The 19,605-nt window shown below is 42.0% G+C and overlaps 2 protein-coding genes and 1 long non-coding RNA gene across 3 annotated transcripts in view; 2 read left to right on the top strand and 1 right to left on the bottom strand.

Annotated features, from left to right (window-relative positions):
• MAG (myelin associated glycoprotein) overlaps positions 1-3,111 on the top strand; it is a 32,224-nt gene extending 29,113 nt beyond the window's left edge. The window contains exon 9 of the mRNA XM_070763970.1: positions 2,512-3,111. Within this exon, the coding sequence (XP_070620071.1) occupies positions 2,512-2,658 (147 nt within the window). The 3' untranslated portion in view covers positions 2,659-3,111. The remainder of the gene's footprint in view (positions 1-2,511) is intronic.
• LOC139173984 (uncharacterized) lies at positions 1,089-13,025 on the bottom strand. The gene is made up of 3 exons (XR_011560279.1): positions 12,708-13,025; positions 10,070-10,204; positions 1,089-1,382 (listed from the first exon to the last, which is right to left on the bottom strand). It is a non-coding gene; the product is annotated as an uncharacterized lncRNA (long non-coding RNA).
• Positions 13,026-13,064: 39 nt separating this feature from the next.
• HAUS5 (HAUS augmin like complex subunit 5) overlaps positions 13,065-19,605 on the top strand; it is a 33,993-nt gene continuing 27,452 nt past the window's right edge. Inside the window, exons 1-4 of the mRNA XM_070763969.1 lie at positions 13,065-13,294; positions 15,411-15,473; positions 17,129-17,161; positions 18,459-18,483. Coding sequence (XP_070620070.1) covers positions 13,095-13,294; positions 15,411-15,473; positions 17,129-17,161; positions 18,459-18,483 — 321 coding nt within the window. The 5' untranslated portion in view covers positions 13,065-13,094. The remainder of the gene's footprint in view (positions 13,295-15,410; positions 15,474-17,128; positions 17,162-18,458; positions 18,484-19,605) is intronic.

Raw genomic sequence — 19,605 nt, forward strand, 5'->3', positions numbered from 1 at the left:
GACTACTCTTCCTTTTCTAATAGTCTAAAGAGATCTGCTCCCTGGAAAGTCACTGACCTGGCTAAGTAAGTATGGACTTCCCTGTCCACGTGTAACATTGTCATCCTCTCATTGCCCTTCCTCCTTTCCCACAAATGAAGCATCTGTGCATGCTTGTAGGGGCTTGCATGTCCTTCTGTGGCAGGAAGCTAAATGTCTTGTCTGGAGTAAGAAGCAAAGCAAGCTTGGGTTGAGTGAATAAAATAGAATGGAATGGAATGGAATAGGAGTAGAATAGTAAGAGAACAGAACAGAATAGGGGTAGGGAAAGTTGGCACTTCTTTGACGTGGACCTCAACTCCCAGAATTCCTGAGCTAGCATGATTGGCTCAGGAATTCTGGCAGTTGAAGTCCACAAGTCATGGAAGAGGCAATTTAGCCTACCCCTAGAATATAGACTAGACCAGTGCTGGCAAACCTATGGCACGGGTGCCACAGGTGGCACGTGGAGCCATATTTATTTATTATTATTTATTTATTATTTAGATTTGTATGCCGCCCCTCTCTGCAGACTCGGGCACTCCTGGCACACAAGCCATTGTCCTAGCTCAGCTCCTACATGCATGTGTGTGCTGGCCAGAGGCTCTGGTTTGCACAGAGGCTCTGGGAGGGCGTTTTTAGCTTCCAGAGAGCCCCCAGAGCGATGGGGGAGGGCGTTTTTTACCATCCCACAGCTCCAGGGAAACCTTTGGAGCCTGGGGAGGATGAAACACGAACCTATTGGGCCCACCAGAAGTTGGGAAACAGGCTGTTTCTGGCATCCAAAGGGCCTCCTGGGGGTGGAGGAAGCTATTTCCACCCTCCCCAGGTATTGAATTATGGGTCTGGGCACTCGTGCATGCTCGATAACACTCTTTTGGCACCCGAGGAAAAAAAGGATTGCCAACACTGGACTAGACTATAGACAGTTTTATTTATTTATTTTGTCCAAAACATAATGAGGGTTACAGAGGATATACTCATAGCAAAATATATCAGTGAAAGAATATGAGAAAAAATATAGGAATAAAATATATCAATGAGAGAATAGAGAAAAAGATATAGGACTATAGAAAAAGATATACAAAGAAATTTATAAAGAAATATAAAGAAACTAGACTAGACTAGACTAGACTAGACTAGACTAGACATCTCCAGGGAATTCCAGAGCTGTATGCTTGATTAGATAGTTGAAAAACACTTCAGAAGAAGACATAGACAAACCATTTCTGGCCTGGTGACAAGGAGGTTCAAAGTGGATGCAAAGGAGATGTTTCTTCAAAGAAAAAAGAACTTCAGGAGGCGAAGAACATACCGAAATACATAACAAGCTTGTTCATTAAAATCCTGGTTAGAAGCAAAGCCTAGAGGGAAATTAATAAGAAAAGTCAGAGTAAGCATCACAATCTGTGGAAAAGAAACTGATTTTTCCCCCTATTGTTTGTTTTTAATTTCCCCTTTATCGTTGCTCTTGGCATGTCCTCTCGAGATTGAAGCAGAGTAGTAGGGCTACTTCCATGAAACCTGGTCCGCGGCTTTCATTTTGGGTGGTTAGAAAAAAAAGAGTTTCTGCCACAGTAAGGCTCATTAATTATTATTTTTGCTGCCGGAGGCCATGTGGGGTTTTTTTCCCCCATGTTATTTTTAGTTCAGAAAACTGCCAGGCATATGGTAGTAACATCTCTGAAGAGGGCACAGCCATATTTTTTTCTGCTCTGCTTTTTCACTTTTGAGGGGGTGGTTTTTTCCAGAGGAAAATAGATGCATGAAGTCTGTGAAAGGCTATTTTGCTTGTCATATTGTTCTGCTGCGCAAATAGGCCTTCGAATAGCACTTCAAATGGATTTTATTTTTACTTTTTGCATGCATTTCCCATGTCAATAAATTTGAAAACAAAGTCTATCTTAGGGTATTTCCAACTTTGGGGGGGGGGGATCGCCCTTTTTGACATGGCATTTGTCTTGCATTAACAGTTGTCATGTCTCTGCACGGTTTCCAAAAGCAACTATTGAATGTGTTGCGCCACAATATGTTTGTGTCAAATATTTTGTCTGGCGTCTGAATATCTGAAATACTCAGATACTTCTGAAAATACCTGAGAAGATAGTTCTGACAACTTTCTGTGGTGTCTGTCATCATAACCTTCCTGGTGAAATGATGTTGCGTCTATCAGTGGATCTTAGTTAAATGTTTGCATGTTAAGTGGACACTTGCCATTTGTGGTCTATATATACGTATAGCATCCTGTCCCTTATTTCTACCACTTCAGGTCTTGAAGTTACGCAACTTGTCTCCCCACCTCAGATGTTGCTGAACTACACCTCCTAACATCCCTTAGCATTGATCCTGATGGCCAGGACTGCTGAGAGTGTCCTCAGCAATATCTGGAAGCCTACTTTGATTCTACGGGAATAAACCCAATGATGTAACTCAGAGAGTGAGTTGGCGCAAGCAATAACCTGATCTTGTTTGTTTGCTCACCTCCTCCTCCAGTATGGGCGCTATGACAAACGGCTGTTGAACAAGCGTGAGGACCTGGGGATTGATTATGCCAACATAGACTTCACCAAATTGTCCACCAAGGACAGCTATACCCTGACGGAGGAGTTGGCTGAATATGCTGAAATCCGAGTCAAGTGAGGCCTCTTCACACACCAAGGCCTTTGCTTCCCACTGGAACTATAATAGTTGAACGAAACCCCAAGCCGTCACCATCCCTGGGCTGGCCATCCATCATCTCTCTCAGGGGACTCCATACTATCCACTGTTTTTGATATTTTGATGTCCGCACTCCAAAATTACGGGGTGGGTTTTTCATTTCCTGGAGAGTACATACTGAAGGTCACACTAACACAGATTAGGGCTCCCCTTCTCTCACACATATACAACTGCCACCCACAAGCAGTGTTCCCTCTAATTTTTTTGGGGGGTGGGCGGAAAAGTATAGTGTCTGAGCGGCAGTCCCTTTGGGACTGGGCGGCACAGAAATAATAAATAAATAAACAAACAAACAAACAAACAAACAAATAAAAAACCCACCCTGTTTTGCCTCAGAGAATTTCAAAATAAAATACTGTACTGTGTGTCTATAACAGTGAGCTCATAATAGGGCAACTCTATCAATATCAAAATGCCACTTAAATAGTTGAGCTAGTTTCAAATTAGATTTTGATTTTCTTTCTCTCTTCCTTACTCCCATTCTTTTTCTTTCTCTTTTCCTTCCTCTCTTTTTTCTATCTGTTTCTCTCTCTTCCTCTCTTCCTCTCTCTCTCCTTCCCTCTCACTCTTTCCCTCTCGGCTTCTGGGCAGGTTTGGAAAACTCTGAGTTGATGATGATTTTTAAGTGAGCGATTGCTCACTGCTCAGCTTAGAGGGAACTATGCCCACAAGTAAACACAAGTCTTTTGGGCCAGCCAACAAGTTAGTTACAGAATGATAAGAGGGCAGCTCTTCCTGCTTCTGCTGTGATAAATTCTTAAGATCCCCAATTTGCTAGCAAATGATCAACACAGAGCAAGATTCCAGGTCATAATTGTAAGGATCAAATTGGCAAATCCAGAATAGCTGTGATCTAATAGGTATCCCTCTATCCGCCAGAGTTCCATGAAACAGGTTGTGTTTCTATGAGGAGTTGAATGGATTGATTTTCACCACAAGGCCCAAGAATCTTGACCGTTCTTACCAAGGCTGATGAACACAAGTAGTAGAGTCACTCTCTATCTGTCCAACGTTCACATTCCAGATTCAAGCTGGGGGAGGGGGGAATCAAATTCTAGCTCACATGTCTCAATATCTCTACATCTCTGTCTTTAACAAAATAAAAAAAAGAAAGCAGGGACTGCATTAGGCATATCAATTATTTCTACATGTATAAAAAAGTGGATATTTTACCACGCTGTTCTCATTCTGGCATCACAGATTTCAGGTTAAAAAGAAACAACGTGATGAGATGTCCGAAAACATCACCTAGTAGTGAATTCTAGCATCTTCAGGGCACCAACCAGCTATGGTTGAAGAAATATAAAGCCTGCCCAGCTACTGTCTTTTTGACATAGCAATGGTTGAGTAACTCTAGAAGATGCTATGAATTGCTAGCATGGAAATTACTTTCATGGTCAAGCCATTTTTACCAGATATGCTTAGATCCAATTTTACATTTATGTATATCTGTTAAGTAGAAGACTAACTTCTGTTTCCTAGAATGTATGTTCTGTTTCATCAAGGGTTTCCTTCTGCACCCCTTAATAAGTCCCCAAGTGATACATTCCTGTTGTTGTTAGCATGACTAATGAAAGTGCTGTGTGTTTTGCTGAGCAACCGGATATTGTATTCTGTAGCATCCACTCAATTCCTGTCCGCAGCTTTGCCTTTTGAGAAAAAGTGCCCTTTCCAATAAGTAAATTTGTTGGGCAAAAGAACTTCTCTTTCCTCTGCTTGTTCAACCTCAGGAAAACAGAATCTTCGATGTTTTAAACCCAACAAGAACCCCCATAGATTTTGATGACCCTGGAAGGCTATAGAAGAAAATATCTTGGATCCTTCATTACTTGCTGAAGACCTGCTATGATTATATTGAAAACCTTGACTGTTCATCCTCCTGGTCATATAGTAAAGCAGTTTTGCCTGCAAAAATGGTGGGACTTCACTTCACTTGAATATGTCCATGCTGGGGCGAGATAACCATCAGCTGGGGGAGGATTTAATTTGAAAATCTACGCTGAGCAAGAAGTTGAACTTGATGGTTTAAATGGCCACTTCTAACTGCATGATGTTATGACCACTATTGATTAGAATGTCCACTTGGGACGAAGGGAAATAGAAAAGTTAAAAAGCTCTCTTGGCACATTTTCCAAAAACAGAAGGGAAAGGGGGGACACCATGGAAACATTTAAATATGTTAAAGGGTTAAATAAGTTTCAGGAGGGAAGTGTTTTTAACAGGAAAGTGAACACAAGAACAAGGGGACACAATCTGAGGTTAGTTGGGGGGAAGATCAGAAGCAACAAGAGAAAATATTATTTTACTGAAAGAGTAGTAGATGCTTGGAACAATCTTCCAGCAGATATGTTTGGTAAATCCACAGTAACTGAATTTAAACATGCCTGGGATAAACATATATCCATCTTAAGATAAAATACAGGAAATAGTATAAGGGCAGACTAGATGGACCATGAGGTCTTTTTCTGCTGTCAATCTTCTATGTTTCTAAGGAAATAGATTTGGTTAACAGCAACCCAAATGATGACTGTTACATGTTACAGGCATGTTAAGTTCTTCAAAGCATTTAAGTCTGTAAGAAAAGCTGCAGGAGCATTCCAAACTTTAAAATGATGACATTTTGGTAGTCCTTATAAAAGTATAGTGGGGGTTTTTTTTGGAGAGACTGTTTATCAGCCAGAAGATGAAAAGAATATAGTCAGCATTATTTCTTTTAATTTCCTCATTACTTTCTTTACATTCTAATGCAGTGATTTTCAACCTTTTTTGAGCCGCGGCACATTTTTTACACTTACGAAACGCTGGGGCACATTGAGCGGGGCAGGGCGGGGGGCTAAAAAAAGTTTGGACAAAAAAAATTATCTCTCTCTTCCTCCCTTTCGCTCTATTTCTCTCTCCCTCCTTCTCTCCCTTCCTTCCTCTTTCTTTCTCTCTCCATCCCTCTTTCTTTCTCTTTCTTCCTTCCTCTCTTTTTTGCTCTCTTTCTCTCTCCCTCCCTACCTCCCTCTATGTCTTTCTCTCTCTCTCCTTCCCTCCCTCTCTCTCTCTCTCTCTCTTGCTTTCTCTTTCTCTCTTGCTCTCTCTCTCTTTCTCTCTTTCTTTCTCTTGTTCTCTTTCTCTCTTGCTTGCTCTTTCTCTCTCTTGCTTTCTTTCTCTCTCTTGCTTTCTTTCTCTCTCTGAGCTTCGCGGCACACCTGACCATGTCTCACGGCACACTAGTGTGCCGCGGCACACTGGTTGAAAAACAGTGTTCTAATGGTTTAGCAACAAATGTCAGTGAAAGGGGCAAAATAATTAGAATTCCAAGCAACTGAAGCTTTTCAAGTTTTTAAAAATAATCTCAGGAGAAGTTTTTATTGCTTGGAAAGTCTCCCGGTCTATTGTTGCACTGGAGTAATGTTTATACAGAGTCAAATTCTACCCTTTGGTTTAGTTTTTAAAATCAAGGCTCCTCTCAAGTCCCCTTTGTGTTCCAGCACACAACATATCCTGTGTTTTTGTACTGTACAGAAAAAAAGATACTGTGTTTTGCTGATTAAGCAACAGTTGAATCATTGTTTCAAAAAGTTGTCCAAGTTGGGAATTCATGAAACCCAGCTGGGAAGGAACTCCCATCACTGATGGAATAAGATGGTGTTTGTGGAAAAAAAGTTGTAATTCTCAGCTTGCAAACCAATTCCAATATCTTAACAAGATTAATACCTAACATTTCAGGAAAAAACGTGGTTTACTGAAAGAGTAGTAGATCCTTGGAACAAACTTCCAGCAGACGTGGTTGGTAAATCCACAGTAACTGAATTTAAACATGCCTGGGATAAACATAGATCCATCCTAAGATAAAATACAGAAAATAGTATAAGGGCAGACTAGATGGACCATGAGGTCTTTTTCTGCCGTCAGACTTCTATGTTTCTATTTATTGAAAATCACATATAATAATAATAATAATAATAATAATAATAATAATAATAATAATAATAATAAATTTAAAAAAAACTACTGTGGGACTTCCGACTTCAGACTGACCGAATTCTGAAGCATAACACACCAGACATGCTGATTGTGAAGAAAAAGAAAGTATGGATCATCGACATTGCAATCCCAGGGGACAGCAGAATTGAGGAGAAGCAGCTAGAGAAATTAGTGAAATAGGAAGATCTAAAAATCGAGCTGCAATGACTCTGGCATAAGCCAGTGAAAGTGGTCCCAGTGGTACTTGGCACGCTGGGTGCAGTACCAAAGGATCTCAGCAGACACTTGAAAACCATCGGAATTGACAAAATCTCCATCTGTCAATTGCAAAAGGCCACTTTACTGGGATCGGCAAACATAATTCGCCACTACATCACGCAGTCCTAGGTGCTTGGGAAGCGCCCGACTGGTGATGAAATATGAAATCCAGCATAGTGATCTCGTTTGCTGTGTTGTACTGACATAATAATAATAATGCTTTTGTTAGAAGCTGGGGTCGTAGGGGTAAAAAGTTGGAATCTAATAACATGTCCTAAAGATGGGGCTGTTTTAACAAGGATCCATTCAGCTGAACTCAGTGAAAGTTACACGTTACATCCAGCATGAGGAAAGCTATAACACTCCACAGAGTCAGGTTATTACCCATCAGCCACAGTTGCTACAGAAGGTGGTCAGAAATGATGGGAGCTGATGTACTGTAAATATCTTGGAGAGTAATAAACTCCCCACCACTCTCCTTGTAAATATACTTTGAAAGCAGCTCAGGAGCAACAATTAAAAATAAGTCTCATTGAACAGAATGGTCCTTATTTCAAACAAGGGATAGGACTCTATTGGTGAGGTATTTGCTAAAGAATCTGTTGTACTAGTGGTGAAAGTATATTTTTAGGACCGATGGAAATAAAACCGCCCCGAGTCTACGGAGAGGGGCGGCATACAAATCTAATAAATAATAATAAATAAAAAACACTCTAACAATCTTCCCATGAGAGCAACCACCCAAATACCTCAGGGCAGGGGTGTCAAACTCAATTTCATGGAGGGCCACATCAGTGTTTGATTGGGGGGGAAGCAGTGAAGGCAGTGAACGGCTACCAAATTTTTTACTAGCTTGTGCAGGACGCCCTACATTTTCTTTCTACATCTTTCAGTGCAAATTGGTGCTCTGGGGTTGAGATCCATTTTTGCTACCCCACTGCGCTGACCTCCCCCCCGGTCTGGGCAGCAGCCCACCCCTGAGTGAAGGGCTTAAAAAAGAGTAATAAATGACATTAAAAAAGAGTAATAAATAATATATCAAGAGTTAATGCCAAAGAAAGCATTCTCAATCATCCTTCAAGTCATTTTTTGCCGACCTAGTAGTTTGGGAGCATATAATCATCATCTTTTAACAACCCCCTAATCTCTTGTGGGGTGCAATCTTAGCAACTAATTGGAGCTAGCAGTGTGTGCAATGCCGTTCCTGTCACCAATGCGGAGTTTTGTTTAGCAAATATATTCTCATTGTGCCCAAAGAGAGAAATACCTGCCTCTACTTAGGTTCAAACTCAGAGCTTCCTGTTTGTGAGGCAAGATCCACCTCTAGGGCACCACACAACTCCGGAAGCATACAAATGCAAGTAGATAGATAGGTACCACTTCAGCGGAAGATTATCGCATTCCGTATTTTCATGCTGGTCACATGATGATAGTCATATCTCAGACAACACAGACTCCTTCAGCTGAGAATCGGAGATGGTCAGGATTGGATGGGAAACCCTTTAAAATTGGATGATGACCTGTGCCATAAACTTGCTTAACGAGCATCTAGTTCGCCAGTTTGTCATTTGATACAGGTAGTCCTTGAATTACAACCACAACTGAACCCAAAACTCCTGTTGCTAAGTGAGAGTGGTTAAGTGAAATTTGCTCCATTTTAAAACATTTCTTGCAACAATTGTTGAGCGAATCACTGCAGTGGTAATGTTAGTAACATGGTTGTTAAGCAAATATGGTTTCCCCATTGACTTAGCTTCTCAGAAGGTCACAAATGAGGATCACATAACTCCAGGACACTGAAACTGTCATAAATACTAGTCAGTATTTATGAATTTTCGATCAGGGACAACTTTTTTTCTGACCATGGCATCATAGGTTTTTTCCCGGGCACCAAAAATCCTCAATTTTAAAAAACAGCAAGCAATACCATTTTTAGACTTGGAATTCCATCCCAAATCAAGTTCTCCACCCCGAATCAAGTTCTAGCATCCATTTTTGCTTTTGAGATGAATATTTTTTTTCGCTTCTGGGTAACTTTTTTTCTGACTGTGCCATCATGTGTTTTCTTCAAGTACCAAAAAGTCATTATTGAATTAACCCTTTGAGAAGCTGATTTTTTTTCATTTCAGAAGCAAAAATTTATTTATTTATTGATTGATTGATTGATTGATTGATTGATTGGATTTGTATGCCGACCCTCTCCGTAGACTCGGGGCGGCTAACAACAATGATAAAAAACAACATGTAACAATCCAATTAATAAAACAACTAAAACCCCTTATTATAAAACCAGACATACACACAAACATACCATGCATAACTTGTAATGGCCTAGGGGGAAGGAATATCTTAACTCCCCCCATGCCTGGCGGCATAAGTGAGTCTTGAGTAGTTTACGAAAGACAGGGAGGGTGGGGGCAGTTCTAATCTCCGGGGGGAGTTGGTTCCAGAGGGCCGGGGCTAGAACTTGATTCGGGGTGGAAATTCCATGCTTAAAAATGGTATTTTAGCTTTTCATATTTTTAACACTCCGATGTAGCTTTACTTTTTTAATCAGTTCTAAATCAACCTTCTTATGATGGTTTTGACCATAATAAAAAATTCCATTTGATTTGGCAGACGGTTTTCTTCAACCTTGGCCTTGGGGGAAAAGGGCACTTTGTTTTTCAGAATCTACATTTAAAATAAGAATAGAAAACCAATCACAGCTCCTTAATAAAGCGCATACTTTGCATTCCAAAGGCTGTGGGCATCACTCCCTACACTGTAAAGAACCAAAGACCCAGAATTTAACAAAGATTTCTTTCATTGAAGTGAAGGACGCATGGCATTTTATAAACTTCATTCATAGGTGTTTGGTTTAATACAACTAGGAGTTTTAAAGTACCCTAATAATTGATAAACCTCCATTCTTTTCTATTCAAGACAGCTGCTATATGTAGGTTGTAAAACCCCAAACAGCAGCAAAGGCAAATAGTAGAGAAAAATCAACCTCCGTCTTTTCATCAAATGGTTGTTTGGGTTTTTGCAAGCCGGATATGAAAGCCCCACCACCTCTTGAAGGAAACAGCCATCTTAAAATATTTTCTGAACCCAAACTCACCTATTTCTGTAAATGTTGAGTTACCATAGCACGGAGGATATGGTTACATTTCACAGTAGTCTATTCAATTTCAAGCACCTTTTTGAACAATTCGCTACCTCCATCAGCATAAAAGAACGATCACCTGGGCTCCATCTAGGAAAATGAGATATCATGGTAATGGAGATTAAAGCTGAAATTTGGTGTAACAAGGATGGAAGGACAAATTTTGTCAGGTTTTAAAAGATTATAGCATACGAGGCAACTCATGACCTATGGCAGTGATGGCGAACCTTATTTTTTCCTTGGGTGCCAGAAGAGCATGCACGCACGCTATTGCACATGCACGAGTGTCCACACCCATAATTCAATGCCTGGGGAGGGCGGAAACAGTTCCCCTGCCCCCCGGAGGCCCTCTGGAGGCAAAAAACGGCCTGTTTCCCAAATTCTGGTGGGCCCAGTAGGCTCGTGTTTTGTCCTCCCCAGGCTCCCTGGAGCTGGGAGAGGGTAAAAATGCCCTCCCCCATCCCACCTGGAGGTTCTCTGGAAGCCAAAAACGCCCTCCCAGAGCCTCTATGCGAGCCAAAAATCAGCTGGCCGGCACACACATGGACATTGGATCTGAGCTAGGGCAACGGCTCGTGTACCAGCAGATATGGCTTCACTTTCCACCTGTGGCACCTGTGCCATAGGTTAGCCATCACTGATCTATGGTCATCATTTCAATGATACTTCTGTGGCTCTTATATACTCAGCATACCCTTGCTATGCCTCCCTCAAATTCTTGCACATTCACTTTTTCATCCTTTTTTTCCTCTGGATTGTATAATCTCTTCAGTGCCATCAATGGGGAATTCTGCTAAATTTCCCACTGAATGAGAAGGACTACCATTTTAGGCTGGCTCTAGAAGAAAGACCTGGTTACCAATATCTCAAATAGAAACAACTGTTATTGAGCATATTACACAGCTGAATACTATTTCTTGGCTATTCTGCACCCAACTAGAAATAATAATTACAGAATGAGAAGAGATTATCATACAAACCAGCATTCCATATATAGCCGCCCCAAGTCCTCGGAGAGGGGCGGCATATAAGTCCAATAAATAAATAAATTCCTTGATTTAAAGAAATGGTTTTTAAAAATCATTTAATCCATTTAGCACAGGGGTTCCCAACCTTTTCTATACCCTGCACCGTGCACCCCTTAGGCTTAGAACACTTCTGATATATACTCTCACCCCTTAAAATTATATGCATAAAATTATACATTTAGACTATAATTTTGAAACTTCTAAACCCAAGTTTTTGCACCCCCTGGAATACTGTCTCCTGCTTGGGAACCCCTGATTTAGCAGAAGCCAAGCTACAAAATAACAACATACCCAGCCCATTGGAGTTGAGTGACTAATAAATGTAATAATACACAAGTAGTACTGTATATAAATAAACCCAAACCGATAACTTATTTCTAATAGATAATAAATCTGATAATAAATCTTAATTGTACCTTACGACAATCATTAAGTGTTGTATCTCATGATATATACTTTATGTACACTGAGAGCATATGCATATGTCAAATCACACTTATTTTTTTATTTTATTTTATTTATGTATTTGTTTTGTCAAGTACATATTGGCGGTATACAAAGATATAACAATGTTTATATACATGATACTAGTAAAAGGGAAATATTGGGACAGGAGATGGAAGGCACGCTGGTGTAATTATGCACGCCCCAATTATCTTTATTTATTTATTTTATTTATTTATTTGTCAAACAATTATAGGGTGATCATTTGTACATATAAAACATTAGATAAGTAATGATAAAAAGTAGACAATAGGACAGGGACGGTAGGCACAATGGTGCGCTTATGCACGCCCCTTATCTTGGCCAATAAAGAATTCTATTCTATTCTATTCTATTCTATTCTACTCCATTCTGAATTTACAGTACACAAACATACTGCATAGTGAGTGACCTACCATAGTTAGCAACCTAAGAGGAGCATTTGTACAGTATGTTAAAAGATACGCAGGTTATAGAAACATAGAAGTCTGACGGCAGAAAAAGACCTCATGGTCCATCTAGTCTGCCCTTATACTATTTTCTGTATTTTATCTTAGGGTGGATCTATGTTTATCCCAGGCATGTTTAAATTCAGTTACTGTGGATTTATCTACCACGTCTGCTGAAATGGGCATGCCTGGTTTACACACTTAAGAGATGTAATGGCTTAGCTTTATTACTTTTTTAAACCATGTTTTCTTATTACTCGACAAAGCCTTAAAACCGCCCCTTCAATTCGTGGGCAAATTCTGTCCCATCGTCCTTCATTTTATCATTACTTTTCACTTACGCTTATGCAAACTATCCTATACATGTTTGACAGACAAACAAATATTTTATTTTATTTATTTATTTATTTAGTCCAATACATAATACACATTGAAGAGAATAGGTATTTAGTAATATAACTAAAGAAACGAATAGAAGAAAAGATTTAAGAGTATAGGTGAACAAATTTGAAAGGAAGAAAAGATAAATGAGATAAGGAGAGACAAACAAACAAACAAATAAAAATATCCTTAAGATTAATATTGTTTCCGCATTGCTTATTTGACCCCTATAACAATCATTAAGTGTTGTACCTCATGATTCCTGACAAATGTATCCTTTATTTTATGTACACTGAGAGCATATGCACCAAAGGCAAACTCCTTGTGTGTCCAACCACACTTGTCCAATAAAAAAAAAAGAAATAAAATTAAAAAACAAAAACCAATTGCAAGAGTCTAACGACTCCTCCCTATTGGACTTTTCAAGAGATTTCCTCACATGCTCTTTGGACCACAACTCCCGTCGCCCCCCGCGAAAGCAGCCCTTGCTCCATGACAGCTGTAGTCCATCTCCCTCCTGGATCTTCAGCCTAGTGGGTAGCCACAAAACTACACGTCCCAGAGATCATCGCGAAGGGCCTTAAACAGAAAATGTCTCAGGAAGGCCCCGCGCGGGGAGGGGGGTCCACATTTCCCAACATGCTCTGCGGGAGGCGGAGTCCGTCTCGAAAACGGCGCCGGAATTTGAGACTGTTTTGGGCGATGGCGAGCGGGGCAAAAGTCGCGGGGAAAAAGGCGGAGAGGACGGGAACATCGCTGGCTCAGGACCTCAGGCGCTGGGCGGCTGAAGAAATGGAGCTTCCTCCGGGCAAAGTTCCCTCCGAGAGAGACGCGCGCAGGTGGGTGAAAACCGATGGAAAGGGGCGAGAGTGTTTCTGAGCATCTGCAGAGTGCTCTCCCTAAAGTCCCGGGCGCTGTGAGAATAAACCTGCCAAGCAATGCGGTGAAGCGTTGCTAATTTATTTATTTTTATTTATTCATTTGTCCAATACACAAAACATATGGAAGAAAATAGACACGAAGTAATATATATAAAGATAATATGTAAAAATAGAGGATAAAATATATGAAAGGAAGAAAATATATATGATATATGAGATAAAGGAACGACAATTGGACAGGGGACGAAAGGCACACTAGTGCACTTATGTATGCCCCTTACTGACCTCTTAGGAACCTGGAGAGGTCAATTGGGGATAGTCTAAGGGAGAAATGTTGGGGGTTAGGGGTTGACACTATTGAGTCCGGTAATGAGTTCCACGCTTCGACAGCTCGATTGTTAAAGTCATATTTTTTACAGTCAAGTTTGGAGCGGTTAATATTAAGTTTGAATCTGTTGCTTGCTCTTGTGTTGTTGCGGTTGAAGCTGAAGTAGTCATTGACCGGTAGGACGATGCATGATATGATCTTGTGGGCAATACTTAAATTGTGTTTTAGGCACTGTAGTTCTAAGCTTTCTAGACTCAGGATTGTTAGTCTATTTTCGTAGGGTATTCTGTTTCGAGTGGAGGAGTGAAGGGCTCTTCTGGTGAAATATCTTTGGACGTTTTCAAGGGTGTTGATGTCCGAGATGTGGTATGGGTTCCAGACAGATGAGCTGTATTCAAGGATGGGTCTGGCAAAAGTTTTGTAGGCTCTTGTGAGTAGTGTGAGATTGCCGGAGTAGAAGCTACGTAGGATCAGGTTAACAACTCTAGAAGCCTTTTTGGCGATATTGTTGCAGTGGGCTTTAGCACTTAGGTCATTTGATATTAGTACTCCAAGGTCTTTTACTGAGTGTGGGTTGGCTGTGAGAATTTGTTTATTCAGTTTATATATGAGGTTTGGATTCTTTTTGCCGATGTGGAGGGTAGGCTTAGAGAGGGTGGAACTCCTCTCCTACCAGGGCTATGTATGTTCGCTTGTATCTTAACACGGTGATTGACGTATTATTATTTTTAATAATAATTTAATTGGCCCTTGACTGCAAATGAAGAATCGGTTGATTATATACAGTGGGGTCGTATAGTTTTAGAACTTTGAATAACTTTATCATCGCTTTGAATGTTGCACTAATCATTAGCATTTAGATTTACATACTGCTTCACATTGCTTTATAGTCCTCTCTAAGCGGTTTACAGAGTCAGCATATTGCCCCGCAAAAAAAATCTGGGTCCTCATTTTATCAACCTTGGAAGGATGGAAGGCTGAGTCAACTTTGAGCCTACTGAGATTCGATCTGCCAAACTGCTGGCAGCCCGTGATCAGCAGAGGTAGCTTGCAGTAGTGCAAGCATGGCACCGGACCAGGATATCTGCGAGACCGCCTTCTGCCGCACGAATCCCAGCGGCCGGTTAGGTCCCACAGAGTTGGTCTTCTCCGGGTCCTGTCGACTAAACAATGTCGTCTGGCGGGACCCAGGGGAAGAGCCTTCTCTGTGGTGGCTCCGACCCTCTGGAACCAGCTCCCTCCAGAGATTAGAAGTGCCCCCACCCTCCTTGCCTTTCGTAAACTCCTTAAAACCCACCTCTGTCGTCAAGCGTGGGGGAACTGATACATCTCCCCCTGCCTATGTAGTTTTTGTGCATGATATGACTGTATGTATGTTTTTTATATTGGGGTTCCTTGCTTTTAGATTTTTAAATGTACAATTGTTATTTTAGATTCTAATTATTAGATTTGTCATTATATATTGTTTTTATCACTGTTGTGAGCTACCCTGAGTCCACGGAGAAGGGCGGCATACAAATCCAATGAATGAATGAATGAATGAATGAATGAATGAATGAATGAATGAATGAATAAATAAAATAGTTAACAGACAACATATTAATACTGTTTCAGGGTAGGATTATAGATATGGTTCTAATAGCTTGGAGTTCATATATGGAAATACTTTGAGAAATATGTGAATTTAATATAATTATCGACATCATGGATTTTTAATTCTTCCTCCCTCTCATTCTCCACCCCCAGAATGTGCTCAGGTCAGTGTGCTGACATCTGGAAATATATCATCCAACATGTTCATCATCAGAGGTAGGTATACAAAAATGGAGATCGGATACAGTAGTCCTTGACTTACAAGAGCTCATTTAGTGATCTTTCAAAGTTACAGCGGCACTGAAAAAAGTGACTTACGAAGGTTTTTCACACCTACAGTCATTGCAGTACAGTGATCCCCCGTTTATTGCGTCCCCAACAATTGCGAACAGGGTACTTCGCGATTTTTCAACCCGGAAGTCAAAATACCATCTACGCATGCGTTTTTTCTATGGGCACGCATGCGTAGATGGCAACCGGGAGATCAGCTGCTGGGCGGCTTCCCCGGGTCTTCCCCCTCTTGCTGGCGTCAGCGAGGAGTTTCCCCACTGCCCACGCAAACTCCTCGCTGCCGCCTGCCCTTCGACCGCCCACGCCGTTCATTCTCGCCGCTTTTGAGCTGAGTCCGGAAGCGAATTCGCTCCCGGACTCAGCTCGAAAGCGCCGAGAGTCAGCGTGGACAAGCCGTTCGTTGGCGCTGGCTATCGGCGCTTTTGAGCTGAGTCCGGAAGCGAATTCGCTCCCGGACTCAGCTCGAAAGCGCCGAGAGCCAGCGTGGACAAGCCGTTCGTTGGCGCTGGCTATCGGCGCTTTTGAGCTGAGTCCGGAAGCGAATTCGCTCCCGGACTCAGCTCGAAAGCGCCGAGAGCCAGCGTGGACAAGCCGTTCGTTGGCGCTGGCTATCGGCGCTTTTGAGCTGAGTCCGGAAGCGAATTCGCTCCCGGACTCAGCTCGAAAGCGCCGAGAGCCAGCGCCCCCCGGACCCCCAACCCGGGTTTGGGGGGCTGCTAGGAAGCCCCCCATGCCGGCGGCAAACAGCCGCGCCGCCCCCAATCTTCGGCTCCTCGCTAGCGCTGTGGGAGTAAAAACACCATCTGCACATGCGCAGATGGTGTTTTTACTTCCGCAGCGCTACTTCGCGAAAACCCGCTCGTTGCGGGGGGTCCTGGAACGGAACCCTCACAACGAGCGGGGGATCACTGTATCCCCTTTGCTGACAAAGCGATTGTCCCTTTGCCTGATTTTTTCATTCTTCTCTCTGCAGAGAGACAGAAGTGTTTTAGAAACTGTTTTTTATCCCCAACCAGGGGATAAAAAGCAAACACGTAGGCTCAAAACCAGCATACTAATGTCCTAAAGCTGACCAGACTAAAGACTAGCCAGATGAAGGCCTGGTAGTCAAATTGCTTTTTCCCTGTTTTCCTCCCCCAAAACTAAGGTGTGTCTTATACTCCCAAAAATACGGTATATAGATAGCACTCCAGTGAGCCGGGGTGGCGCAGCAGGTAGAGTGCTGTACTGCAGGCCACTGAAGCTGACTTGTAGATCTGAAGGTCAGCGGTTCAAATCTCATCACAGGCTTAAGGTTGACTCAGCCTTCCATCCTTCCGAGGTGGGTAAAATGAGGACCCGGATTGTGGGGGCAATAGCCTAGCTCTGTTAAAAAAGTGCTATTGCTAACATGTTGTAAGCTGCCCTGAGTCTAAGGAGAAGGGCGGCATAAAAATTGAATAAATAAATAAAATAAATAAACATTCCCGACACTGGGCCTGACTTCTGTTATTTTGACCCACATTATTCTGCACCTTAAGCGCATTTTTCAGGGTGTATCCTGTGCTCTGTTAAACACTTTCATCTTGTTTACATTGCAGGACTGTCAAGAAGATTCGTGGGAATTTACTGTGGTATCCTTTTCTTAACCCTTTTTCTGAATAGAGTCCAGTTTTTATCTCACTTACCATCCAAAGGCTTGAGAGGTTATTTATTTATTTATTTTAATTTTATTTATTTATTTATTTATTTATTTATTTATTTATTTATTTATTTATTAATCGGATTTGTATGCCGCCCCTCTCCGCAGACTCGGGGCAGCTCACAGCAATAATAATACAATGTAAACAAATCTAATATTTAAGTTAATTTAAAAACCCCAATTTAGAAACCAATCATACATACTAGCATACCATACATAAAATTTTATAAGCCTAGGGGGAGGGAAAGTATCAATTCCCCCATGCCTGACGACAGAGGTGGGTTTTAAGGAGCTTCCGAAAGGCTAGGAGGGTGGGGGCAACTCTGATATCTGGGGAGAGTTGGTTCCAAAGGGTCGGGGCCGCCACAGAGAAGGCTCTTCCCCTGGGTCCCGCCAAACGACATTGTTTAGTTGACGGAACCCGAAGAGGGCCAACTCTGTGGGACCTAATTGGTCGCTGGGATTCATGATTTGATTTGATTTGATTCATAAGCCGCCCAACTCCAAACGGACTCTGTTAACCCCGAACCCCTCAGCTATCATGATTATTCCTCCCTCAATACTTCCTATTGGTTGGAGCAAAACAATGAAAGCTATTGCAATAACAGTACAGTGGTACTTCTACCTAAGAACGCCTCTACTTACGAACTTTTCTAGATATTTTCCACTTACAAATCCGAGTCTCTGTAACTGGAAAAGGCCGGGAGAAGCCTCCATGGGGCCTCTCTAGGAATCTCCTGGGGGGAAACAGGGCTGGAAAAAGTGGGGAGAAGCCTCTGTGGGACCTCTCTAGGAATCTCTTGGGAGGAAATAGGGCAGGAAAAGGCAGGGAGAAGCCTCTCTGTGAATCTCTTGGGAGGAAATAGGGCAGGAAAAGGCAGGGAGAAGCCTCTGTGGGGCCTCTCTGGGAATCTCCTGGGAGGAAACAGGGCCAGAAAAGGTGGGGAGAAGCCTCCGTGGGGACATTTTGACTAGCAAAATTATTTTGCTATAGCTGTTCCTATAAAAATAGTCCTAACCAGTATGGCAATTGGTCAATGTTTATTGAGCTGATGTACACACCAAGGCAAATTTTGCCATGTTTTAAAGATGTCTTTCTGTTGCACAGTCGTCTTCCTTTGACCAGTTGCTACCAAGAAACATGTTGGTTTTAATATCTTACATAAGGCCCAGCCCGAAGGATTTCCAAATAAGTTAAACATTTGTATCCTTGAATTTTTATCATACAGGTATCGGCAGATGGAAAAAAGTGAGGTGAGTAGGAACAAAACAAGGTAAAAATGGCTTTGTCTGCAGATGTTTGGGCTGAAGATGAGGAAGTGTAGCTCTCCCGATGTTAGACTACTATGTCCTCCATCAACCTTGAGCTGGTGGCAGTGGAAATCCAGTAATAGCAGGACAATTAAGGATATGGCTTCCGCCACTTGGAAACATCCATGTCTCAGATTGCTGACAGCTAATGTAAAGAGGTGTGAATGGCATGGGCCATCTTCTGCGACAAGTTCTTGCAAGAACGTTTCTGGTCTTACAGAGAGGACTATGTCCATCACAGCTGTTCTGCCGGGCTCTCTGATAGGAGCCTCCCAAAAATTCAAGGGTACAAATTTCAGACATACACACACGTTTGAAAATTCAAAACAATGTTCTTTATCACAAAAGCCATAATAAACTAAGCACTCTTTTTGTATTGCAAAGAGCACTCTTCCCAAAACAACCGGGTAGTCTGTACAATTTCCCTTAAGCAGTCATTAAGTACTTAGCTAGCAGCTGTGCAGAAACTTCACACTCCTTCTTCTTCCAACAAAGTGAGACACACACACACACACACATGTTGCTCTGCTTTGGTTTCAAAGGTGTGAAAAAGCAACAAAGTCCAGCACACAAGATTCCTGACGAAACTGCAAACAGATATTCTTCCACAATGGCCAAACCCACATGCTGCTATTTATAGCAGCAGCCCAAATTACTGGAGCCCCACCCAAACACAGGTGGCCTCCCTTATTTCCTGTAATATGTTCTTACTTGGTCTCTTCTACGCATAATTCTGTGCTTGAGTGGGTCCAAAATGTCATCATCTGAAGCTATAGAAGATAAGGGAGATTGCCTGGGCTGTGTGCCAAGCCCTGCTCTGCCGAGTCACTCCCACCTTCTTCTTCGTCCCAGGAAACTAAACTCTGAACTGATTCTGTCGGCAATAACACAGGCCTGTGACATGTTGAAGTTTCCCCTGCATCCACCTCCCCATTCCCTGGGGCAGGAGCTGGGCCAGAGCCAACCACAACAACAGCAAGGATGGGCTTCCAACTTCAGACCTTTTAAAGAAGGAGCGGGAGGGATAATTCTTTGGCTGTCCTCAAAATAGGAAGCAAGAATAAA

The sequence above is a fragment of the Erythrolamprus reginae genome, chromosome 11 (assembly GCF_031021105.1).
Source record: "Erythrolamprus reginae isolate rEryReg1 chromosome 11, rEryReg1.hap1, whole genome shotgun sequence".
Taxonomy (NCBI): domain Eukaryota; kingdom Metazoa; phylum Chordata; class Lepidosauria; order Squamata; family Dipsadidae; genus Erythrolamprus; species Erythrolamprus reginae.